Raw genomic sequence first — 25,128 nt, 5'->3', positions numbered from 1 at the left:
GTGAAGGAAGGCTGCCATCATTCCCCACCTCTTTACCAGCTGGGAAAGGGAGGCCTGCCCCAAATCACCCAGCGAGCAAGAGTCCCTCCTGAGCTGCGGTGTGAGCGCCGCCAGGGGCCCAGCTTTGAGTGAGGATGTCCCAGGGTAAGGGCCCCCTTACTGGAACACGTACAGTAGCTTCACCACCAGGAGACCCCATGGCTGCTGCAGCCAGCTCCTGATCTCACGCTGGTTGTTGGTCGGCCACCCTCGGCACAGGGGTCAGGTACAGTTCTGTTCCTTGACTATGATAATGGAGAGGGATCCTCTTTGTCCCAGAAGCTGTCCCACCATTTCACCTGAGGAAGGTGGCGGTGCGGTTGAATCCACAACCTGTAATCCGGGCCACCACTAACTTGCATATGGGGGCAGTGCCTTCTTTTCTCTGAATCAGGTTGAGTGGAGGTGAGACCTCAGCCAAACCATTGCCCGAAAAATGTCAGTGACCGGCCGAAATGCGTGCTGTTTAAAGCTGCCAGTCTGTGGTCATTTGTTATAGCAGCAATAGGAAACTAATAAACCAGGTGACCCTGGGGGAAAACACAGAGGCTATTTGTGTCCTCAGAGTTTGATCCTGGAAGGCCCGGCAGCCCGGGTGGTGATGGGAAGCTGCGTTGCTTGGGTCAGGGCAGAGAAACTCTCTGCTGCCCAAATTGGAGCCCAAGGGCAGGCGGGTGCCATCCCCTCAACTAGTGAGACTCTGGCCAGTTGCCCCCTGGGTGCCCTTCTTGGGGTGGGGCTTTCTGGCCGTGGGCATAGCCCCATCCCTCACTCAGCCCGGGCTGCACCAAGCTGGTCTCTCCCTGGAGTCTGGCCCAGATTTCTGAGGCTGCAGGAGCATCTTGTTGAGCCTGGCTCTCAGGCCTGTCTTGCTTCCTGGAGGCTGAGGCTGCTCACAGCTCCAGCTTCATCGCACTTCTCTGGCCGAGGACGAATGGTGTAGGTGTGCAAGTCTGTGGGGTAGAGAAGCCTGGGTTTCTTCAGAAGCCCAGCCCTCTGGCCTCTGACTTTACAAGGGGAGAAGAGGCCGGAGAGGGGGTTCCAGTGTGTGATGCGGTCAAACAGGGGCTCCACCTGCAGCCTGTGGTGGACAGGCCTGTCAGGCCCCAGACACAGACCTAGCCAAGTGGAGGTCCAGGCCGGGAGCTCTCAGGCCTGCTGGCATCTGGATTCCTCGCAGCATAGTCCCCTCTTCGCCTCCCCTAGCCCTACGCCTGGTAGTCCAGAGGTCATCATAAAAGGGAGGTCACCTTTTCATAAAAGGGAAGTCACCCCATCATAAAAGGAAGGACACTGTCACCCCCCAGTGGGGGCAGGTGGGTGAGCACAGGTCCCAGAGGAGGCTCACAGAGGGGCAGGGGACCACCCCTGGTGGTCCTCTCTGCCCGACACAACCTCAAGCTGGGCAGGACTCTGCCCCACCTACTGCTCACCCCTTTTGCCCAGCTGCCATCATTTAGTATCCACAGGGGTCCTAGTGAGTTGTGGTGACAGCACCTCAGCCTCTCCAATCCCCTCCAGCTGTCCAGTCCTGGCTGGGCTTTGCTATGGGACCCGTTGCAGTGGCCAAGTGTAGGAATGAGGTGGGGCTCCATTAGTGTTTCCACTGGACTGGGCACTCCTTGGAGGCAGGGACATGGGAGCTCGGCCATTGGCCTGGGGGTGGGCCCAGGATGGGACCTAGGAAGTGTTCAGTCAAGGGTGGACTTGGGTTCTGTGGCCTCCAACCCTCACTGAGGACGGCAAGGGCGTCTGGGAATGATGCTAATGAGAGCTTATGCTTTGCCCGTCCCCTTCCCAGATGGCCCAGCGATCAAGGAACACAGACTGGGAGTTTTGAGGCATGTGTTTATTTAGCAGTTGAGGGGGGACTCCATCCTCAGGGTGGCCTGGGGAGCAGCTGGTGGACCAAACTGTGACAAGGATCTTCTGGCTCTCTGATTTCGAATGGGTTGGTAGGGGCAGCTGGGTAGCACCCGGGGCGGAGGCCAGTATGAGGGCAATGGGGGAGGAGAGAAACAGGAGGCACCTGAGAAGGACACAGGGAAGTAATGATGGCGGCAGTATTGGGTGGGGGAGCAAAGGCAGTCCTGAGACCCCCCACCCTGCTTCACCTTGGTCCCCATCAGTCCCCTCCCCAGCCATACTCACCGCACGCTCATTCATCATCCATCGATACACTTGTCTGCAGGGGAAGAGAGTCCATCAGAATGGACAGGAGTGTGTGTGTGTGTGTGTGTGTGTGTGTGTGTGTGTGGCCCCTGACCACCAGGGCCCCTGCACTGCCCCCAGGCTGCCCTAGGCCCTAGCCTGGCCCAAGAACAGACCTGAGAGTTCCCTTCGGGGATGTGGCAACAGGACCAGACAATGGGGGAAGGAACTAGGAGAAAGGCCTGAGAAAACCTGGGGTCACCTGTTCTCTAGAGGAGGCAAGCGAGCCCCAGCTACCTGCTTGGGCACCCAGACCTCCTGCCCGTTCACCTGATGAACCCTGGCAGCCCCTCAGCCTGGGAGAGCCCAGTGGCTCTTTGAGGGCCTGGCTGGAGCCCCTTCCCCGGGGCGGGCCGCCTGGAGAAAAAGTACCTCCCAAGTCAGTGGTGAGGAAAACCCCAGGATGAGGGAAGAGGTGGCCCAGGACAGCTCAACCTGGAGTGTAGGGGAAGGTGGCCCAGGACAAAGGGGTGCCCCAAGACAGCAGGACATGGGGCAAAAAGGGAGGTGGCCCCAGGGAGTGAGACTGGGGAAACTCGGATCTTGGCCTGAAACTCTCATCTGGGCAGGCCCAAGTTATCTGTCAGGGAAGAACACGTAAGGCCCAGAACCCGGGGCGCCACACACACCCTTGGCTTGCGCGTTATCTTCCTGATCTCAAAGTGGCTCCTATAGGGCTCCAGTGACTGGAGCAGGGGACCAAAGCCCTCCTCTCTCCTGGGGCAGCGTCAGATGTAGACAGGCCCCGTGTCCCTTTCTCCTCTCCCCAAATGGCCATTACCGATCGGGACAGGAAAGAGGATGTGGTCATCAGTGAGGCCCAGAGATTTGGAGAAGCGGATGAAGTCCTCCTTCAGTTCAGGGGTCAGCTCCTTGGTCCTCCCTGTGGCCAAAATGGCCGTAAGTGGCCGGCAGACACTCCATAAATATTGTTGAGTGCACGAATGAGCCTCAGCGCCCTTCCTCATGGAGGGTCTGCAGAAAGCCCTCTCTCCTCCCCAGGGCTCGGAGTGAAGCTGATGGGCTGGGTAAGGGTGAGCCCCTCCAGTGTGACCAGGAGCTGGGTCCCTGACTGGATGGGTGAAGACCCACCGTAGAGGGCGATCTTGAAGTACTCCTGGTTTTGGGAAACTAACTTGAAGAACACGATGGCAAACTCGTTATAGTTGGTGGTCACCACTCGCACGGTGTAGCTCTTTATACCCGGGAAAACTGCGGGGTGGAGAGAGGGGTCAGCCCTGGCTGGGAGGATGGAGCAGCTCCTTGCTACCCAGCTCCCGCCCAGGACAGCATCTGTGTGGAGGCACAGGGAGGTCTGTGTGCCCTCTGAGTGGATCCCGAACCCCAGGAACTCCAACCCCAGGGCCACATTATTGACGACTCACGCTTAATACTGCCTAGGTTGAATTCGCCAGGCTGGGAACTTGGGACAAAACTGTCGACAAGGTAGTCACACTTCTCGTTCCAGTGGCTGTAAAAGATGTTTGGGTGAGAGGGAAGACACACAGGCGTGGACCTCCTGGGCTTGATGAAGTGGGGGTCAGGGCTGCAGCTGAAGGGGCCAGAAGTCCGATTCTGGAGGGGCCAGCCCATCTCCTACTGCAGCAGGAGGCCCAGGTCTCCTACTCTGAGCCTATCTCTGCGTCCCCGCCAGGGGCCCTGGGCTAGCTGACATGCTCAGACCCTCCCTCCAGTGTCCTCTGTCCTTCTGTCTTCAGGACTGTCTCCCCCCGGTGGCCTTCCCTCTGTACTATCCTCTGCACTCCAGGCATTTGTCTCCTGTTCTTATCTTTCTGTTTCCTTCTCTGTAACCTCTCCTGGGAAATTCACCTTCCAAGGTTCCAGTCGGCTCCATGCCATGGACTCCCCTAGCTGTTGTGTCAGCCCTGACCTCTCACCGTGTCCCTGGCACCCCAAAGCTGATCTCCCCAAACCCCCTCTTCTTCTGCCTCTTGCCCCACAAGCGCTCTAGCCCCAATCCCCCCGGAGGGAGAGCCAGGAACCCACAGGAGCTGGGTGAGCCCTTGTGTCCCACCAATCCTCTCCTCACCCGCTCCCTGGGGCGCCAGTGCCTCAGGCTCCTGGCATTGTGGCACCTGCCCCCCACAGGCTGCTCACAAGCCCCTGCCCAGGGCAGCCTGGCAATGGCATGCTTCTGCCTGAAGGAGCGGCTCTCTTCGAGTCTACCAGCCTCTGCTATGAACCCCCAACATGTTCTGCCAAGGTGGGTTGGCTTCTTCAGGGCCCAGCCCAGAAGCCACCTCCCTGGAAGCCCCGAATTGAAGTCCTGGGTGGGGTTCCACATTGGGTGCAGTGAGCCTCTTCCTACCCAGGACACCTCTGGTCCCTCCGTCTCGTTTCCCGAGGACTGTGGCCCTCCTTACCACTCTCTGTATGTCTGTGCTGAGTGACCAGTAAATGCTGATCTAATGAAGACGGGAACAGATACTTGAATCCAATACCGAGCAGCAAGATGGAGGACTACCTGTTAGTTTCCATCGCCCCTTAGCCATGACATCACTCTGCCCTCAGGCACGGCCAGGGCAGCCCCCCAGGTCCCCATGCTCCCCCAGGACGTAGCGGCTCTCACTTGAGCTGGATGAAGGTGACCTTGTAGCTGTGGTCTTCTCTCAGCTCGTAGATGGTGGAGTACATCTTAAACTTGCCTTGTACTTCTTTCGAGATTATATTCCCCGACAGGCCCACCATGTACCACTTCCCCTGGAACTGCAGGGAGGCTGGTGATAGGCAGAGTAGGCCCCACGAGCCCCTCTACCAGGGCCATAGGGCTCCTGACGGGGCCCTTAGGATCGGGCAGGAGCTAGAGGCCGTCAGACCAGGAAGGAGCCCCGAGTCTGGCAGGGACCCTTAGCAAGTGACCAGCTGGCCCCGCTGACCTTCAGTTTCCTCGTCATGCAGAGGGACTGAAGATATTCCCACCCCTATGGACTATGGAGACAAGGAAGAGGGTGTGGACCCGGGAAGGTCAGCGAGGTCGGAGTGGGTAAGGGGGCACGGGGCATGGCTTCCATCAGGGGACTGAAGGGCATTCTGAGCTGAAGCCTGGGCCCATCTTGCTTCCTAAGACTCTTTGCCTCTTCTGCCTTCTGCTCCCACCCTCCCAGCTGCCCTTCCAGGCCCCTTCCCTACCTGATCATCTTGGAAGTTGGGTTGCAGCGGGACGCTGAGCAGAGAAGGGGCTGGGATGAAGTTTGGGGTGTCGTCCTGGGCCTGGATCTGCAGGGCTCCCAGCAGGGAGAAGCCCAGCCACAGGAGACCTCGGGGCATGATTTCCAGGCTTAAGAAGCTGGGCAGCTGCTGGGCCTGCAGTTGGTGAAGGAGGCGGAGGTAAGTGAGGAGGCTGGCCGAGGGAACCCTATTTATGGTCCCCCTGTTTGCCGACTCACCCCAGGGTGGAGTGATCTATCCTTTGCCAAACTCAGGAAGAGTGAGGTAAGTACCGCAACTCCTGCACGATTCCAACTTTGGCACGATTCATGTCCCTCAAGGTAAGGATTGTGCAAGGTGGAGGAACAGGAAGGCCAGGGGACTCGTGAAGGGACATTCCCCAGAGCTTCACACCTCTGGCAAGGACAAATGCTCCCCCAGTATGCTCTCTGTGCCGTTCCCTCCTCTCTGGTTGGCCCTGTTCATGGTCAGGAGTCCTGATCTGGCTGAGCTGTCATCTCTGACCTCCAGGAACTCCTGCTCTGCCCAAGGCCAGGCTGGGTTCTGTGCTGCCAGAGCCCCCACTCTTGGCACCTGATGAATGCAAACATGCCTTCCCCCCGTTTCCTGGTTCTTGAGGGACAGGGAAGGATGGGGCAGCTAAAAGCGGATATTTGTGACAGAGAAGGGCTCTGTGTTTCTTGAGATCATGGATCCCAGATCCTACCCCTCCCAGGGGACCCACACAGGCACTGGCACAGGGTGAGACCTCCCTCCCCAGAGGTAGACCTGGGAGGGCTCCCACCTTGAGTTGGCCCCTCCCACCCTCCATGCCCCATTTGCAGCTGCCCCTTCAGGACACAGACCCCAAGCTGGGCAATTCAGCCACATAAAATAGCATGGAGGCTGCAGTCCCTGCTCCTTCCTGGTGGGGGTGGGAAATGATGGGCACACCTACACTGGATCAGGTGGCCTGGGGGAGCTGGGGTCTGAAGGCCAGCTTTCTACACTACTGCTCTGGACACCAAGTGCTGTGGGTCACAGAAAGAGCAAGGACTTGGTCTCATCTTTGACAGGTCATTGAGACTATCCACCATCTCTGGCCACAGCCTTGGTGCCCAGGCCTGGGCCGTGGAAGTGTTCCTACCATAGCTGATCCCAGCTTTGTCCTAGAGAGGAGTATCCTCACTGGAGGTCTGGCCATCCCTAGGAGGTAGAGATGGGTCCCAGCTCCTGGGCAGAGTCTTCCAGATGTCAGCATGAGGACCCAGGCTGTCTAGCTACCTGCCCTGAGGCTGAATTGAGAATTCAGCAGCTTAAGGGAACTGACAGGAGCCCCACTGGCTCCATCCACCTGCTGCTAGGAAACCAGCACCCCCAGCCTGGGCTCTGGGGAGGCTGGCCCCAAGAGAAGTGGCTTTGGACAGGGTCCTGAGCTGTTGGGTAGGACACAGCCTTGACCATCCTAATGCAAAGAGGCCCCCTTAGGCTCTGCACTGCTTCCCTGTCTGGTGATGAAAGAACAGGAAGTGGAGATGAACAAAGCTTCAGGGAACAATGTTGCCACCATAGCTGCGTGCCCTCCAGAGGTGCCAGTGGCCACCCACCATCCAAGGGCTCCTCCCCTGCTACTCTCTTTGACCTTAAAAGGTATCTTCAAGCCTGAGGTGACTGCTGGATGTGGAGGAACCTAACAGTGGAGCCCCAAAGAATTTTAACTAGGGGAGGGGCAGTGCCCTGGATCACTGGATGAAATATTCCAGACTGTGAAAGTCAGGGAGCAGAGTGGCCAATGATCCCTGTTACAAACTGGGAAGGTGGGGAAGGCTGGGTCTACAGCATGAGAAAACCGAGGCCAGATACAGGAGGGGAGATGGCCCAGCTCAGGGGCGCTGGCCCCCTCTGTAAAGAGAGCTGTGCTGCAGATTCTGCGAGGCCACACGTATACAGTGCTGGGGGCACACACATGAGGTGTCCCCACATGAGGGCATCTCTGATTTCTGACCAAAGCCCCGCAATGCCCATGCTTCTTTATTCTGGCTCCAGGCCTGTCTAGACACACGGACTTCGCCTGTCTCTCTCTTATCATCTTGTGTGTCTTGGTCTTGGCTGAAACCTGGTATGGCCATCTCATCACTTCTCCTCACATGGCTGCCTCCTGCCTTCTCTGCTGGCCAAACCCTGGAGGTTGGGCTGCTCCAGGAACTGAGGGAGGGGACGAGGTCCGTCCAGGGATTTGAGCCTCAGCAGTGTGCAGTGTCCCAGCCATACTTTGTGGACAAGGCTGCCTCTTTCTGTGGGTGTTGTTGGGGGAAACCATTGAGAGGATGTGACCACCAGTTGACCCTCGAGCTGGGCCCAGGCCTTCGGAGCCTCCTCACCTTCTCTCCTGTCCTTGAAGGCTTGCTCTGCCCACCATTCCCACAGTGGGAGCCGTTGTCAAGTTCGCAGCCCCGAGACAGCTGTGAGACCATCTGGACTGAACACGTGACTGAGCCCCATGAAGGCCTCTATGAACTTTAAGATTCTGCCGGGAGTGTGCGGAGACCTGCTCTTCTTGTAGCGCCCAAGACAAGCCCTGTAAGGAAGTTCCCTCCATGGCTTATTAAACCTGCCACCTACCAGTCTGGAGAGGTGCCTGTTTCTTCAGTCTCTCCTTCCTCTCCATGTACAAGGGCCAGTTTGTGAACCAGCTGGGATCCACGGACAGTCATGGTTTCATGCCTGGGGCAGAGTCAGGCCAAGCTGTGGCTGATCCCAGTCAACAGGAGGTGGGTTCTGGGCTGGTTATAGCTGGAGGGCAGGGATCAGTGGAGGGTGCTTCTTGCATTCTGCGTAAGGAAGAGAGCCTTCCTGCAGGCTGGGCCAGAGATAAAGGAGAAATGCTCTGCTCACACTCCTGAGTCTAGCAGGGCTTCGGGGGTATGGTCAGCTCAATTGGGCCTGGGCCCCTGGCTAAGGAGGGGATTCTCAGGTTCACACTGCCCAGAGCAAGGGGCATTCTCTGGCCTCGGGGCTTTGAGAACGGTCTGCACTGTGCATGGGGCACTGTGTGGGCCATTACCCTTGGCCCCTCTCATTTTCCACTGTGGCCCCTGGGCTGATCCCACTGGATTACCCACACCAGCTTCTGTCTTTGTCTCTCTCTCTCCCCTACAAATATCCCAATGAGGCCACAACAAGCCACAAAGAAACTCTGGGGCCAAGCCCCTCCTGAGAGAAGCCAGGGCTAGGTCTTCCCAGTCATGCTCTGGGTCCCCTTTAGCAATGGCAGGAGCTTAAACACCATCCACACTTGGGTTTCTCTGTGGCAAGGAGCCAGGAGAAGTCTGGCTGCTCCAGACCTCCCCTACTGTCTCTGGCAGAGGGCTCTCCCCTTCCACACGCCCGACACACAGGGACCCAGGCCCCACACCTGGTCTAATACAGCCAGGAAGGCAGGTAAGTGTTCTGTGTGCTTACTGTATCTCAGGAATCCAGTTTAACCCCCTGGACTGGTTTCTGGAAGCTTGTGAGCAGTGGTTAGTCCAGCTACAATGCCTGGGGCAATAGCAATTGTGACTGCTAGAAGGGCTGGCTAAGATGTGCCCCGGTAGGGGGTGACTAGGCTTCTTGGGGCCACGCTGGGCATCAGATTCTAAGCAGATGTCCTAGGAGGCATCATGGCACCAGGAACTCTTGGGGTCCCCAGATGGGCCATCCTTGGCCCTGCAGGTCCAAACACCCAGGAGGGGGAAGGCCCGCTCTTCTGGGGCTTTGGCTTGATTCTCTAGTTTCCAGAAGCAGGTTTCCAGCCCCTATACCCCATCTCTCATGCCAGGGCTTACTTAAGAAATACCTGGTGGGGATTGTGCCTGTGGAAAAGCTCTGAAAGTCAGCTCTTTCTGACCCATCCCTCACCATACACCCACTGGATTCCTCCCTCTGTGGAGGTCCTTGGAATACCCTGGGCAAGGGGCAGCAGGCCTTGTCACACAAGGTCTGGGTCCAAGGCTGTTTTCTGGTTCTGGTCCTTGGGTGCCTGGCCCAAGCATGTTCTTATATGGGTGCTCCTGCCTTTCATTCTGGGGCCTGGACTCCCATGCAGGTGACAGAGCCCCTGATGACCAGAAGAGGGGACTGTAGGCCCCTGCTCTGAGCAGGGTCTGCAGTGGGCTTCTGGCATCCAGAAGGTGATGGGTGGGCTCTGGGCTCCTGCGGAGCTGGGCAGGAGTACCTCTGTCATAGGCCTCTGCTCCTCGCCACTCTGCACCCCTCCTGCCTGAGCTGTAGCCCCAAGACCCCGGGAAAGGGCACCTCGACCTTGGCCACTCCTGGGTCACCTCCATGCTCTCTGTACCCTGGGCCCTTGCCTGGGCCTCTGGTGGACACCATCAAAGGCAGCTTGTGTGAGGATGGGTCTGGCTCTCCCGAAAGGCTGGTTTGCCTTTGTATCCTGCCCAGGACACACTAGGAGAGTGCCCAGCCCAGGGGGCAGGGTAGTGGGTGCTGGAAAGGTTAAATGAGAACAAATGTCTGAGAGGTGCTCAGGCTCTTGCCTGGGTCCTCTCTGGGTGCTTGCCACTGGAGACTGACCCGGAGGGGGCCCTTGCACCCCTCCCTATTAATCTCAGTGGTTGAAGGACGTTGGTGTCTGACGGGGTCCTCCTTCAGACCAATTGTTTATTTCCGATGGGGTGAGGTCATGGCGGTGACAGGCAGTGAGGACAAGGTCAGGCTCAGAAGGAAGAGCATGTCTACCTTCAAAAGGAGAAGTGGGGGGGCGCGGCACGGCACCGGCCCAGATGCTCAGGCGGTTGGAGCTCCGTGCTCCTAACTTCGAAGACTGCCCGTTCGATTCCCACATTGGCCAGTGGGCTCTGAACCACAAAGTTGCCGGTTCAATTCCTCGAGTCCCTCAAGGGATGGTGGGCAGCGCCCCCTGCAACTAAGATTGAACAGGGCACCTTGAGCTGAGCTGTAGTTGAGTTTCCAGATGGTTCAGTTGGTTGGAGCGCGTCCTCTCAACCACAAGGTTGCCAGTTCGACTCCCACAAGGGATGGTGGGCTGCGCCCCCTGCAACTAGAAACGGCAACTGGTCCTAGAGCTGAGCTGCGCCCTCCACAACTAAGACTGAAAGGACAACAACTTGACTCGGGAAAAAAACAAGGCCTGGAAGTATTGGGAAGTACTGTTTCCCAATAAAGTTCTGTTCCCCTTCCCCAATAAAATCTTAAAAAAAAAAAAAAAAAAAAAAAAAAAAAGATAGAAGGAGAAGGGGGTGACCTGGGCCAGTGGAGAGTGGGGCAAAGGGCCAGGAGAGTAGTCTAGGGAATGGAGAAGACAGAGAACACCCTCTGAGGCCTTGGGCTCGGCTTGGCCACTGTCCCTCTGTAGCCCAATTCCCAGGGGGACCAGGTCGAGAGTCTGAGGGGGTAATGTGGTTTCTGGGGACTTTGGATTGGAAGACCTCCCCCTTCCCTCTTCTCGTGATTCAGAATCACCTCTCAGGGTAAGAAAGCTCTGCAAAGGCGCGATGGGCAGGCCAGAGAATGCAGGGCCCAGGTCTGGGTGGCTGCCTCTAGGCCCAGAGTGCCTTAGGTCTCGAGTGAGTACTGGCCTGCAGGGTCAGGCAGCCTCAAGGGAGACTCCTGAGGCACTGGGCTCGTGTCTGCCAGGGCTGGAGTGTCCTAGGACTCCTCTGCCTCCGTCCACACCCCTGGGTCTCCCTGTCGTGGGCCGCTGATATAGACTGAATGTTTGTGTTCCCCACAAATTCATGTGTTGAAACCAAATCCCTGGTATAATGGTCTTTGGAGGTGGGGAGGCCTTTGGGAGTTAATTAGGTCATGAGGGTGGAGCCCTCATAAATGAGATTAATGCCCTTGTAAGAAACCCCAGAGAGCTCCCTCACCCTTTCCCCCCATGTGCAAACACAGGGAGAAGACAGTTGTCTGGGAACCAGGAAGTGGGCCCTCACCTGAGACTGAATCGACCACTGGCTTCATCTTGAACTTCCAGCCTCCAGAACTGAAATTTCTGTCGTTTGTAAGCCACCCAGTGTGTGGTATTTATAGCAGCCCCAGTGGACTGAGACGGCCACCTTCTCACATCGCTGAGTCTCCCTGTCCTGGGGCACCCTTTCCCCACATCCTTAGGTCCCCTGCCCAGCCGTGCTGTTGGCCTTCCCCCCAGAGCACACTTTCCTAACTGTGATGTTCCCACTTTTAGCAGCTTCTGCAATGTGGAGGGGCTGAGAATTGAAAACACCACATTCAAAGGCCAGGAGTCTGAAATCAGTTCACTTTGCCGAAATCAAGGTGTGGGCAGGGCTGCACTCCCTCCAGAGTCTCCAGGGGACACTTCTTTCCTTGCCTCTTTCAGCCTCTGGTGGCTGCGGGCATTCCTTGGCTTGTGGCCCGATCACTCCAATCTCTGCCTCTCTTCACATTCTCTTCTCCTCTGTGTGTTATCTCCCTCTGTCTCTCTCTTGTGGGCACTCACGTGATCGACCCAGATAAACTGGGATGATCTCTTCATGTCAAAATCCAAGCTTATTTAAGAGGTGGAATAAGAGGCAAAGAAAGAAGGACAGATGGAAGGAAGAAGGAAAAGGGAAGGGCCAACCATTAGTTTGGAAAACCTGTCTTCTACTATTAAAATATTGGTGAGTCGTAAAAATAATTTTATTCTTCTCTGAGATATTTGATAACAGAATGCACTCTGTATTGTATTAAGAATCAGGAATTGGAATATTGTCAAATCTTCAGGAAAGTGAAAAATCTGGGCCATACCAAGAAAAAAAAATAGCTTGTTTTGTTTTCTTCTGAAGAGAGTAATGCATACATTTAATTTATACACCTTAAAAATCAGGCATTAGGACACTGTTACGAAATTTTAAAAATAGTAATAAATGGGGCAGCTGGATGGCTCAGTTGGGTAGAGCAGCTCTTAACAGCAAGGTTGCTGGTTGGAGTCCCACATGGTTCCAGTGAGCTGTGCCCTCCACAATTAGATTTTTTTTTTTTTTTTTTTTTTTAAATTGGGGAAGGGGAACAGGACTTTATTGGGGAACAGTGTGTACTTCCAGGACTTTTTTTTTTTTTTCCCAAGTCAAGTTGTTGTCCTTTCAATCTTAGTTGTGGAGGGCGCAGCTCAGTTCCATCCAGGTCCAGTTGCCATTGCTAGTTGCAGGGGGCGCAGCCCACCATCTCTTGCGGGATTCGAACCGGCAACCTTGTGGTTGAGAGGACGCACTCCAAACAACTGAGCCATCCGGGAGCTCAGCGGCAGCTCAGCTCAAGGTGCCCTGTTCAATCTTAGTTGCAGGGGGCTGAGCCCACCATCCTTTGCGGGACTCGAGGAATTGATCTGGCAACCTTACAATTAGATTGAAAAACGACTTGACATTCTGGAAAAACATTGTTCCCCAATATTCCCCATTAAAAAAAACACACAAAACAAAGCAAAGAAAACCCAGGCGTCCCCAAACTAATAAATTAAAAAAAAAGTAGTAATAAAGAAAATGTCACATCTGCAAAGACTGTTTCTAAATAAAAGTTACATTCTCAGGTTCTGGGAATTAGAACATGAATATCCTTTGAGGGCCATTTTCCAGGCTATCATAGCCCCTTGACCCATGCAGACTCCTTCTCCCCACACCCCAGGCCGTACTATGCTGGCCCACCCACACCCCAGACATACTCACAGAGGGACTTGGCTGCCTCTCAGAAGTGGCCTTGGGCCCTGGGTGGCCTGGCCTGTGCAGGCAGCTGCAGCCCGGCTGCTCAGAGGCCCTAGTCTCCCTGGCTGAGAAACTTCAGGGCTCAGCTCAGTCCTAGGCAGGGTTCAGGGTGCCTTGCCCTTCTACCCTTAGCTTCCCCTTCCTGTGTAGCTAAGGGTTCCTACAGGCTCCCAAGGGCACACCAAGTGTACCTCTGAGTGTGTGCGGTTAGTATTAAATATTAAAGGCCGGGGGTGGGGGTGGGGGTGAGGAGAGTTCCACCAGAGGGCCTAGCCTAGTATTCAAGGGTCTCAGGGTCCTTCCCTTCCCTGACCAGTGCCCTTCCTTTTCTATGTATTATTATCTCCACTGGGAGCAGGGTGGGGAGGGAGCTGCTTCTCTCACCTCCTGTCTCTCTGCAGTTCTATTGTAGAGAACTGCAGGGGAAGGTGGGGGGCTGATTTTGGCCTTGGAGTGTGTGGACTGGAGTCAAAGTACTGCCAAGAAAAGTCAAAGGCAAGCAACTGGCTGCATCAGCCTCTGTTGAAGAGCAAAGCAGGCAGGTGGCCTGGGAGGGGCTGCTGCTTGGTAAGGGCAGGCAGGAAGGGGCGCCAGGTTCTCCTGTGGTGGGAGGGGACCATCTGAAAAGGAATCCTAGGTGAACAGCAGTCTGGACACTGTGAAGGGCCCCCCTCCACCAGACAGCAAGATCTAGCATGAAACAGACTCTTAATGCCCTGCCAGACTCACAGGGGGACATCTACAGCCTTAAGTATGTGTTTTATGATAAGAAAAGCTGCAAAATCAAAAGAAAAATGTCCAAAGTAAAAATTTAGAAAAGAAACCACAGCATAAATCCAAAGAAAATAGAAGGAGAAAATGAAGTTAAGAGCAGAAATTAATAAAATAGAAAGATATAATAGGAATATCAAAGTCAAAAGTTGACTCTTGGAAAAGACTAATAACATAGTTAGAAATTTAGAAAAACTTCTCAAGACATAAAGATATAAGGTACAAATAAACAGAAGAAGAAATAAAAAAAGGGGGGTGAGTGGCTCTAACTATACAATCTATAGACATTAAAAGGGTAAAAGAATGCTGGAGGTAATGAAATGGGAAACTTCCCAGAAAAGTGTAACTTACCAAAATGCATTCAAGAAGTAAAAGAAAGTCTGAGTGGCCTTATAACCACCACAGAAATAGAATCAGTTTTTAACAAATCTTCTCACAAAGAGAACATTAGCAATGCGATATAAACTGAACATCTTCAAAGTGCACAATTTGACATTTTAAAAAATAAACTTTTACGAGTCTGTTCTGCGGTAGAGGTGACCTGACTCCTTCAGGCTCATTTTGCAGGTGCTTGAAATTGTCCGCGCAGTTTCCAATCATGCCTGAACCGATCAAAGTCCTTGTGACTGGAGCAGATGATCAAATTGCATATTCACTGCTGTATAGCATTGGAAATGGATCTGTCTTTGGTAAAGACCAGCCTATAATTCTTGTGCTGTTGGATGTCACCCCCATGATGGGTGTCCTGGATGGTGTCTTAATGGAACCGCAAGACTGTGCCCTGCCCCCGCTGAAAGATATCATCGCAACAGATAAAGAAGAGGTTGCCTTCAATGTGGCCATTCTTGTGGGCACCATGCCAAGAAGGGATGGCATGAAGAGGAAAGATTTACTCAGAGCAAATGTGAAAATCTTCAAATGCCAGGGTGCAGCCTTGGAGAAATATGCCAAGAAGTCAGTTAAGGTCATCGTGGTGGGAAACCCAGCCAATACCAACTGCCTGACTGCTGCCAAGTTGGCGCCGTCTATCCCCAAGGAGAACTTCAATTGCTTGACTCGTTTGGATCACAACAGAGCTAAAGCTCAGATTGCTCTTAAACCTGGTGTGACTTCTGATGATGTAAAGAATGTTATTATCTGGGGAAACTATTCTTCAATTCAGTTTCCAGATGTCAACCATGCCAAGGTGAAACTGCAAGGAAAGGAAGTTGGTGTTTATGAAGCCCTGAAAAATGACTGCTGGCTCAAGGGAGACTTCATCACAACTGGGCAGCAGCGTGGGCTGTCATCAAGGCTCAAAAACTATACAGTGCGATGTCTGCTGCGAAAGCCACCTGTGACCACGTCAGAGATATTTGGTTTGGGACCCCGGAGGGAGAGCTCGTGTCCGTGGGCATTATTTCCGATGGCAACTCCTATGGTGTTGCCAATGACCTGCTCTACTCATTCCCTGTTACAATCAAGAATAAGACATGGAAATTGTTGAAGGTCTCCCTTCACATGAGAAGATGGATCTTACTGCAAAGGAACTAACAGAAGAAAAAGAAACTGCTTTTGAATTTCTTTCCTCTGCATGACTAGACAATCATTTCGATGTTACTAAATGCTCCAAAGCTGAAGAATCTAAATGCTGCCTTTGACTCTAGTCCCAAATATGTAATAATAATGCTACACTTAAATCACTTGTGAAAAACAGCACATTCTAAAGATTGTGTGCTTCTTGGTACAAATTTGTGACAGTTTATCATTATGCTGTTAGTGTTGCATTCTAAATAAAATATATATTCAAATGAAAAAAGAATAAACTTTTAAGTTTCATAGAAAAATTATGAAAATAATTTTTGCAGTGTTCCCATATAGCCTGAACCCAGTTTCCCTTATTATGAACATCTTATATTAGCATGGTACATTTGTTACAATTTATGAATTACTAGTGATACATTATTATTAACTGAAGTCCATACTTTATTCAGATTTCCTTAGTGTTCAGATAATCTCCTTTTTCCTGTTCCAGGACCCTATTTAGAATACCATTTTACATTTAATCCTCATGTCTCCAGGTTCCTCTGGGCTCTGACAGTTTCTCAGACTTTCCTTGGTTTTGATGACTTTCCTTGACTATTTTGAGTACTGCTCAGATATTTAGTAGAATGTCCCTCTACTGGGACTCGTCAGGTGTTTTCTCATGATTAGACTGGGGTTATGGGTTTTAGGAGGAAGACCACAGGTAAAGTGCCACTTCCACCACATCATATCAAAGACACATACTGTCCACGTGGCTAGTCACGGCTGATGTTGACCTTGATCACCTGGCTGAGGTACGTTGTCAGGTGAATCCACTGTAAGGTTACTCTTCCCCCTTTGCAAACTGTCCCCTTGGGAAGGAAGTCACCCTCTACCGGCCGCATCTATAGTGTGGGAATTTTGCTTCATCTCCTAGAGGGCAGGGTTTCTACAAAAATTATTTGGAATTCTTCCGCATGGGAGATTTCTCTTCTCCCCATTTATTTATTAATTCAATCATTTATTTGTATCAGAAAGGGCTCATGGATACTTATCTTATACTTTGGGTTATAATCCAAAACTCTCATTTTGTTGCTCAAATTGTTCCAGCTTTGGCCACCGAGAGCTCCCGGGTCCTTTTGACATACTCCTTTCGTTGCGGTTTTTGAGCAATTTGACAAGTCTTGACGTATATAAATAAATGCCCTTGAAACTATTAACGCAAACCTACCTCCTCGCGAGCAGAACTCAGCTCAGCTCCCGCCCACAACCTGTATCGCCTTCAGATCCCCGCCCACTCTTCGAGCCCCGCCCCTCTCCAGGCCGCTGGGCGGGGCCTTCCCGGGCTGCCCGGCGAGAAGCCTAGGTGGTGGAGGCTGGGGCCTCAGCTCCGACTAGTGAGCCTAGCAGAGGGCCGGGGGCAGCGTGGGGCCCCCATTTTGTTCCATCAAGCTGTTAAGTACCTGCGGGTGGGCGAACCTGCGCCTTTGCGTGGGCGAAATTGGAGACACATGGTTTCTAAGGTCCCCAATGTGTAGAGAAGTTTTTATGGTTCGGGTCATAGGAGAAATGGTGCAGCGGTGCGGGAGGGCAGAAAGAGCCGGAGTGGCTGGTTCGGGTTCGGTAGTTTCCGCCGCCTTCAAGAACCCGAAGCCATGACCCTTTCCCTGACCCTCCGAAGGTTTCAGTCTCTTTCAGCTGTGTACATCAGGTAGCAATTACTAACCGCTTATTACGGACGACGTTGAGACTTAAAGGCCACACACGGAGCTGCGTGGCCCAGCCGGAGCTAGTGCCCAGGCATTCTTTGCATTCGGCCCGGGTCACCACCGAGACCTGTTAGGTCTACATGTTCAGAAGCAGGGGCATTTAGCGACTCCCGGACATCCCCGGTGCGGCGATGTCGGGTGTATGAAAGCTGGGTGCCGGGTACGCACGCCCCAAGCCGCGAGGCCCCTACCCGCGCGGCGTCACTGTCACCCCTGGCAACCCGCGGAGCGCGAGAGACCCTGCCCTTTAAGGGAAGCCTAAGTCCGGCCTTCTTCGTTTCGCGCGCCCGCCCGCGGCGCCGGTGCAGCGAACATGGCCCAGGCTGCACGCGCGTTGTGGCCAGGCGGGCGCGCTCTGGCCTGGAGGCTGGGTGGTCGCCTTGCGCCGGGACTCGCTGCACAGAGCCGAACTGGCTTCGCGGGGGCGGCAGGAGGCGGGGGCCCCGCTGCCACCGCCCGCAAGGGAAGCCCACGGCTCCTGGGGGCTGCGGCGCTGGCCCTGGGGGGCGCCATGGGGCTGTACTGCACCGCGCGGTGGCACCTGCATGCGCAGACTCTCCGCGCGAAGCGCTCAGCCACGCAGGTAAGCCTGGGCTGGACCGAGCTACTGGAAGGGGCTGTAGTGTCAGCGCCGAACTTCGGGACATCTAGCAAGCGACGAGGTCGGGAATCGCCTCCTCGGTCCGCCGGTGACCTTGGGAGAGTGATGGTATTGTCTCGGTTCCCTCAGCGTCCTGATCTGTGAAATGGGGGCGTTACTGATGCCTGCTAACTAAAATTGTTGTCTTTGTCTTAAAGGCGTTTTGCTAACGTTTCAAGACTTTTTAATGGGAAGATTTGGAGATCACAGAAAAGGGAAAGCCTCTTTCACAGTTTGTCACTTTTCAAACATTTTTGTCGATCCTTTCCCATCACCCCTAAATCCTAAGGTTGTGTATGTATTTATTAGTATTGTTAGCAGTATTTTCATGCAACCGATGACCCTTAGACTCCAGGCCTCGAGACAGGGAGGGACACGGAAGTGTCCCTCTAGCCAGGGGGTGGCCCAGCGGCCTTTGCAATGCTTTATACACAGCACTAGCACAGCCGTTCTCTGCTGGGACCCCACCACCCACCCACAGGCGCTTTTTTCTGTACCCAGGGTAACAGGGGTGGGTGGAGTTCTCTGTATCTCCCTGCCCACCTCCAATGGTCCCCCGTTTCCCATCTGAACATTGACTGCAGCTGTGACTTTCAAACATGAATATGCAGTAAGCGCACTTGGGGCTTTCCTGCTGGAGGGAGCCAGGATCCAGGCCCATGGCCCGGATACAACCCTCCCCTCTTGGAGACTCGAGGTAGACCCCACTCCGGCCAACGCTGGGCTACTGGCTGGGGTGTAGCCCAGCTCTGCTGCTCTCATTCAGAACTCCTTGGGGTTGGAGTGGGGCTGGTCACGCTGAGTTGAAACGATTGCTCTGCGTCTGGGAGGGCACACCTGTGGGTGTCTGGTGTCCTTTTGGAACAGGAGGAAGAAGAGAGGTTTTTGTCCAGTGTAGGACAGAGATCAGAAGATTTCTCCTACACAGACTTCCTGCCTGGGGAGCGCTCTGGATGGGGGCTGAGCCTGGGCTGTCCACTGCATGAGCCTGCTCCCCACCTCCCCATACCCTCTTTCTCCACGCCACCCCCCACCCCTCCCAATGTTCTCAGGGTCATCTTAGAAGACTTCTCTAGGAAACAAGTTTGCTTGGGGGCAGGGTCTGGGTTGGGGGGCAGCACTGGGTACCAGGCCTCAGAAGCCCCCCTCCCTCTGCTCCTCACCCAGCTCTCCCTGTCCGGCCGCCTGCAGCTGACCCTGTACCAGTACAAAACATGTCCCTTCTGCAGCAAGGTCCGTGCCTTCCTGGACTTCCATGCCCTGCCCTACCAGGTGGTGGAGGTGAACCCCGTGCTTAGGGCCGAGATCAAGTTCTCCTCCTATAGGAAGGTGCCCATCCTGCTGGCCCAGGAAGGAGACAGCTTGGTGAGCTTCGGGAGCCCCCCACCATATCCCGGGTTGCCCTGGAGTACCCTCGAGTCGGGCTGTGCACTGCAGCCCTGGAAGGAACTTGGGCTCTTGGCCTCAGCTGAGGGTTATGAAGGGAAAGTAGCTGATGTGCAGTAGATATTCAATAAATAGAGTCTGCCTTCCTTGCCTACCAACACCAAACACCAGCCTAGTCTAAGAGGGGCAGAGCACCACAGAGCTTAACAATGTGGGTTCTGAAATCAGGGTGGTCTGGGTTCAAGGTGTGGCTCTGACCCTCTGGCTGTGTGACTTGAGGACAGTCACTTAGGCTCTCTGGGCTTGCTTCGTCATTAATCAATAGAGAACCATACTCTCTGGGTTGTAGGGAATGCCTGGCACAGTACTTAGCTCCTAGTATGTAGCTTCTGGAGTCCACCCTGTCCTTCAGTGGCCAGAAGGCCAGGTGGGCCCAGACCCTCCTCCCCATTAGCCACACTTGGGTCTCCCTTATGATGGGCCTCCCTGAGAGTGGGCAGTTTAGCCTTTGGCGAGGGGAGAGCTCAGTGGGCATTGGTTTTAGGGGGAAGCCCCCAGGGGTGGGTAAACAGTGCCCCAGTTCCTGTGGAATGCCTGAGCACTGGTGTTATTCAGTATCCCCTGTGATCCTGCCAGGGTCAGTCAGCTCCTGACCTCCTCGTATGATGTAAACCAACCTCTTCTCCCCCAGCAACAACTGAACGACTCCTCTGTCATCATCAGCGCCCTTAAGACCTACCTGGTATCGGGGTAAGGAGCCCGTCGGACGCCCAGCCGGGTGTCAGTTTGTCCCTTCTGTCTCTGGGGAGGCCTCACCTGAGTTTGTGCTTGGGGAGCAGGCTGGGCTGCTGTTCACATCTCCAGAATGGGCCATGGACATCCTGCTCTGAGACCCCCTTCTTATCTGCACTTCTCCCTCTGAGACCCGGGAGATGCCAGGTCTCAGACCAAGTATCTGGGGGCAACTGCTGTGTTCCTCATCTGTCAGGGAAGTGCTCCTGGTGTCTGCCCCAAATGCCTCTTGCTGCAGGACCTCCTGTGTCACCTACAAGAGGGTGGGAAGCTTTTGTGCATGGGTCCTGGCTCCACTGTGGGGCTGGATCAGGCTGGGGGGTGAGGGGAATAATCACCCTAAAGAGGGGAGGGTTCAGTCTCCTGGAGAAGGAAGGAGTTGGGGTGAGGCTCTGGATGTCCCCCAAAGGCAGCCCCTGGAAGACATCATCACCTACTATCCGCCCATGAAAGCCATGAATGACCAGGGCAAGGAAGTGACCGAATTCTGCAACAAGTACTGGCTCATGCTAGACGAGAAGGAGGCCCAGCGAATGTATGGTGGGAAGGAGGCCAGGACGTGAGTGGGGCTGGGGCCGGCCCTGGGGAGGTGGCACGGGTGGGGGTCTTCCCCAAAGGGGCCCAGGCTGAGAGGCGATGTGAGGGAAAGCAGTGTGGGAAACCAGGCGGGCTGGGGCCGAGCCCCAGGCCGGGCTGAGTCTCCGTAAGGACCTGCTGCTCGGGCCTCAGCTTCCCATCATACACCAGGACGTGAGATAGTAGTTGTGCTCCCCCACCTCCCAGGCCCTGGCGTAGGAAGCCCACCTGGCCCGCCCTCTGTCCCGTTTGCCTGCAGGGAGGAGATGAAGTGGCGGCAGTGGGCAGACGACTGGCTAGTGCATCTCATCTCCCCCAACGTGTACCGCACGCCTGCCGAGGCCCTGGCCTCCTTTGACTACATTGTCAGGGAGGGCAAGTTCGGGGCCGTGGAGGGTGCCATGGCTAAGTACCTGGGCGCAGCTGCCATGTACCTCATCAGCAAGCGGCTCAAGAGCAGGTGATGGCGCACGTGTGTGCATGTGTGTATGTGCGACAGCTTTGCCGCTGTCCCTACCTGGGCCAGGATAGGAGTCCCCTGATGGACTTCCCTCATCCCTGCCCAGGCACCACCTCCAGGATGACGTGCGTGAGGACCTCTATGAGGCTGCCAATAAGTGGGTGGCAGCGGTGGGCAAAGACCGGCCCTTCATGGGGGGCCAGGAGCCGAACCTTGCTGACCTGGTGAGTGTGGTGGTGATGGTGGCGGGTGCCCAGATTGAGGGGCCTATCTTTGGGGACGGAGAAGCCCAGGTGGGGAAAGCCCAGATGTAGGCAATACCTACATCTCCCAGCTCACCTACCTCAGCAACACCTGGCTCCATCTTTTGTCAGGCGCTTAAAGACTGCCTTGGTTCCCATAACTGACAAGTTCAGTGGAAGGGTTGGCTTCAGGTCCGGCTGGATCCAGGGGCCCAAGCTGTGTTACCAGGGCTCAGGCTTTCCTGTTGCCTCTCAACTCCTTGCAGTTGGCCTTAGCCTGCGGCCGGCCTGGTCCTGTGCTCCAGCCTTCCCCCAGCAAAAGCCCTGGCCTCCACGTCTGTGGTGAAGCAGTCCTGCAGCCAGGGTGGAACACATTGATACATTGATTGGCAGGCCCAGTCTCAGAGCTGGGTGGTGGGGGAGGTCTCAGGACCTGAGAGTGGGGGCAGGCACTGTCCCAAAGGAAACTCTGGTGCGGGGGGGGGGGGGGCGGGGGTTTGCCTAGTAGGGGAGTGTGGGTGTGGGGCAGGCGAAACCTGCAGCCACCCCATGCACTTCATTCAAAGCCCTGTGTGCAAAATTAGCCCTCTGGTGGGTCTCAGAGAGGGGAGGTGACAGGCCCCAGGGCACACAGCTGGCAGATAATGGGAAGGGTCTGGATGCCCCCTCTGGACCCACCCTAGGCGGTGTATGGCGTGCTGCGAGTGATGGAGGGCCTGGAGGCCTTTGAGGACCTGATGCAACATACTCGCATCCAACCCTGGTACCTGCGGGTGGAGAAGGCCATCGCTGAGGCCCCGCAGTGAGCTGAGCCTCCCTGCTGGCAGGAACTGGGACACAGCAGAAGACTCTGGCTGCCAGGGACAAGGGTCGCTGAGCCAGCATGCCGCAGTGCTGTCCGGGGAGGGGCAGGATTGTTCGCCTCTTGCCCACCCACATCCCCCCAGCATTCTCTGTTTCTAACACTGGACGCCTGCTGGAGCCTTGGGACACGAGGGGATGAGGCCCAGGCTCCGTTTCCCATCACAGTCCCCTGTGAGGCTCCGAGGGGCTGCCTACCCCCACCCTGGGCCTCCTGCTCATCACCTGTTCTCTGGGGCTCTCAGTGGCTGCCCCCTCTACACCCTATAGGTGGGAATTGGGTTGGGCTCCTGCCTTGGACAAAGGAAGTAGGGACACTCCATTTAGGGAGAGCCCCATCCTTGGTTCTCCTGGTTTCTGCTTTTCCCACGCACCCCCAGGACTGTATCATATTTGAAATAAAAAGATTGCTGCTCCCCTCCTGACAGTGCTGTGGTGAGCTCTGTGGCAGGGGCTGCAGGTGGCTGCCAGTTCGGATGGCTTTGGAATGGGGTCAAGCCCAGCCCTGCTGGTAACTACTGTTTGTCCGGTATTACTAAGACTCAGGCCTGGGGTGGGTCAAAGGCTTAGCAGGCTTCGTGTCACATGAAGCTTGGGACATCAGCAGCGAGGCTCAGAGATGGTCCAGGGTATAGTCTCTGAGGGACTGGCTGGGACTCTGGGTGGTGGCTCCCCTCTCTGAGCCTCAGTTTCCTCATCTGCCAAATGGGCATCATCATAGTCCCCACGTCCTGGGGAAGTTGTGAGGGTTCAGTGACAAGATGCAGGTCAAGTGCACAGAATGATGTCAGGCTCAGATCAGGAGCCAGGGTTGTTCTAGTTCTGCTGTACAGACCAAGGACACCAAGGTCAGAGAGCAGTGCCTTGCAGGGCCCCTGGCAGCCGGTGGCCACCCTGGGCTTCAATCCCAAGCCTGGGATCTTACAGGTATGGACGCTAGGATAGGCTCTATAGGGAGAAGCCAGCTCTGGGAATGGGGGGGCTGTGGGTAGAACCCCCTTCTAAATGGTGCCCTGCGCTGAGGGCTTTATTTCCCTACTTTTGGCAGATGAGGGGCATGGTAGCCCACCATGGCAGCCCTCCAGAGGCCAGATGGATGGCCAGTGCGCCCAACTCCCCCCACTGGGCCCTCTCTGTTGGGTGGTGACTGGACAGCCCTTCCAGACCCATCCTGGAGGGTATTTAAATTTTCTTTATTACTTTTTAAAACCATAAAAATAATTCATGTTCCCTGTAATAGCAAACATTCAAATAAAGTAGAAGAGTGACGAGCACTCTGGAAGCATACAGCACGACATCTGGAATCAGTGTCTCCTGCAGGCCTGGTCTGCCACCTGTCTGTTCTCGTGCCATCGTGGCCATTGTTTTTGTCAGCATGTGTCTCGCTGGCTCATTCTGGACGACTGCAGAGTGCTCCACATACGCACCATAACCCACTGGCCAGGCCTGTGTTGTGGAGTACCAGGCGAGTTTCCCTTCCTGTCTCCCGGGGGCTGTGGGAGGAAGGAGAGAAGCCGAGGCTGGAGGCCACACCAGCCTGTGGCATGAGGAGCCATGGAGGCTGCTTCCGAGGGGCCAACAGGTATCAGGGTCCCCAGAGCCAGCACTGTGTCCAGCATGCTGTTCCTGCTCCAGGGGCCTGGGGTGGTCTGTGCCTCCCTCGGGAAAGGACAGGAACTAGGTGGTGGCCAAGGGACAGCGTTCCCTTTCTCCCTGCTGTGCCCCGCCCCACTTTCCCTTCTCTTCACAGCCAGCCTTTTCCTGCCATCCTCAAACCTCACACGGAGTTACCTGGTACCTTTCCAGCTAGCTGCTCACGGAGGCAGACTCATCCTTCCTTGTCTTAGTCCCATAGTCCCCAAAGGGAGCATCTGATGGGCCCCAGCTTGGTTCAAGGTGTCCACCTTCTGTCCACCACATTGTGTGACCAGGGGATAATCTCACTGCCACACCCTACCCTGTGCTCCCTGCCCTGCTCAGCCTAACGATTGGGATTTCCAGCCTCGGCTTCCCCTTGAGACTCAGTCCCACGAAGGAGGCCCTGGGTGCAGGCGGGACCCCAGCTACTAGCCATTTCCCCTCTCCCTGTTGTCACATAACACAGAGATGTTTTCTTTTGTCTCCACATTTTGCAGAGGAGGATACGGTTGGTGGCTGAACCATGCAGGGGACAGGGGCCTGATTCCTGACTGGGGCTTTTTCCCTGGGGCTGCTGCAGGCACAGAGGAGCATGCCTGTATCATCCTCGCCCTCTGAATGGTCACCTCAAGGAAAACTCCAAGGACTGTACTAGCTAGACCCATTCTCTGTGACTTGGGCTGGAGACTGGCTAGTCAACCCAAAGCTACCATGGGACACCAACTGAGCCCTGCTTCTTTCAGCGAGTATCACCCCCGAAGAGGTGACAACTCTGCCTCAGTTTTCCCAGATGTTCCTTGGCCTGGCCCCCAGGCGTGTTTTCCCATAACCACGAGAGGGCGATAGAGAATACGAAACCCTGTGGGAGATGGGGCCATGGCCTGCTGCTGCCACCTTGTGGTCAACTCTGGGATTGCATCTTGGCAGTCTTCATTATCTGGGGACCCTGTTTGCCCATTGGTAAAACCCTGTTTGGCATGAAAGGGTTTGAAGATGGGCAGGTAGGAAAAGCCACACCTCTTAGGGGAAAGTGCCTCAAGCCAGGAACCCTTGCCCCATCTTGGTCATGCTCAGGTCATGGCATATCCCCTATGGCCTTGATGGTAGCAGAAGGCCTGAGGTGGGAACCCTGCCACTGCCCACAGTGACCTTGGGCAAGACCCATCCTTGCTCATCCTTCGGCCAACCCTTGGAGGTCAGTTAACCGCCGTGGGGTTAGTGCTATCAGGGATGAGAAGGTTGCACAGAGCCCATGTGCCCAGTCAACACATGAGGGGCGTTTTTATGCAGCTAGTGGGTCTGCTGTCTGTTCTCAGAACACACTCCCTGCTTTGTTCCCAACTGGTCG

The 25,128-nt window shown here is 55.1% G+C and overlaps 2 protein-coding genes and 1 pseudogene across 5 annotated transcripts; 2 read left to right on the top strand and 1 right to left on the bottom strand.

Moving 5' to 3' along the window:
• Positions 1–1,877: 1,877 nt before the first annotated feature.
• On the bottom strand, positions 1,878–8,278 carry LOC308504656 (neutrophil gelatinase-associated lipocalin-like). The gene is made up of 8 exons (XM_081065805.1): positions 8,041–8,278; positions 5,401–5,574; positions 4,841–4,977; positions 3,636–3,721; positions 3,343–3,462; positions 3,032–3,133; positions 2,191–2,224; positions 1,878–2,068 (listed from the first exon to the last, which is right to left on the bottom strand). The coding sequence occupies exons 2-7, from the start codon at positions 5,536–5,538 to the stop codon at positions 2,205–2,207; spliced, it is 603 nt and encodes a 200-aa protein (XP_080921931.1). The 5' UTR covers positions 5,539–5,574; positions 8,041–8,278; the 3' UTR covers positions 1,878–2,068; positions 2,191–2,204.
• A 4,667-nt stretch (positions 8,279–12,945) lies between these two features.
• Positions 12,946–15,525, top strand: LOC308504654 (malate dehydrogenase, cytoplasmic-like; annotated as a pseudogene). Its single transcript has one exon. The product of its transcript is annotated as a malate dehydrogenase, cytoplasmic-like (transcript).
• Positions 15,526–16,759: 1,234 nt separating this feature from the next.
• On the top strand, positions 16,760–22,567 carry PTGES2 (prostaglandin E synthase 2). 3 transcript variants are annotated; one of them, XM_081065787.1, is made up of 7 exons: positions 16,760–17,768; positions 18,993–19,190; positions 19,903–19,961; positions 20,413–20,562; positions 20,839–21,039; positions 21,146–21,263; positions 21,965–22,567. In XM_081065787.1, exons 1-7 carry the CDS (start codon positions 17,499–17,501, stop codon positions 22,085–22,087), a joined length of 1,119 nt encoding a protein of 372 aa, XP_080921913.1. In that variant the 5' UTR covers positions 16,760–17,498; the 3' UTR covers positions 22,088–22,567. The 3 variants fall into 3 exon arrangements, with proteins under 3 accessions (XP_080921913.1, XP_080921915.1, XP_080921914.1); XM_081065789.1 differs by having other exon boundaries at positions 17,471–17,768; positions 17,984–19,190; XM_081065788.1 differs by having other exon boundaries at positions 17,487–17,768; positions 19,055–19,190.
• Positions 22,568–25,128: the final 2,561 nt, after the last annotated feature.

The sequence above is a fragment of the Rhinolophus hipposideros genome (assembly GCF_964194185.1).
Source record: "Rhinolophus hipposideros genome assembly, chromosome: 11".
NCBI classification, from domain to species: Eukaryota; Metazoa; Chordata; class Mammalia; order Chiroptera; family Rhinolophidae; genus Rhinolophus; species Rhinolophus hipposideros.
Note: the sequence above shows the minus strand (reverse complement) of the source record. Positions and strands in the feature narration are given on the sequence as shown.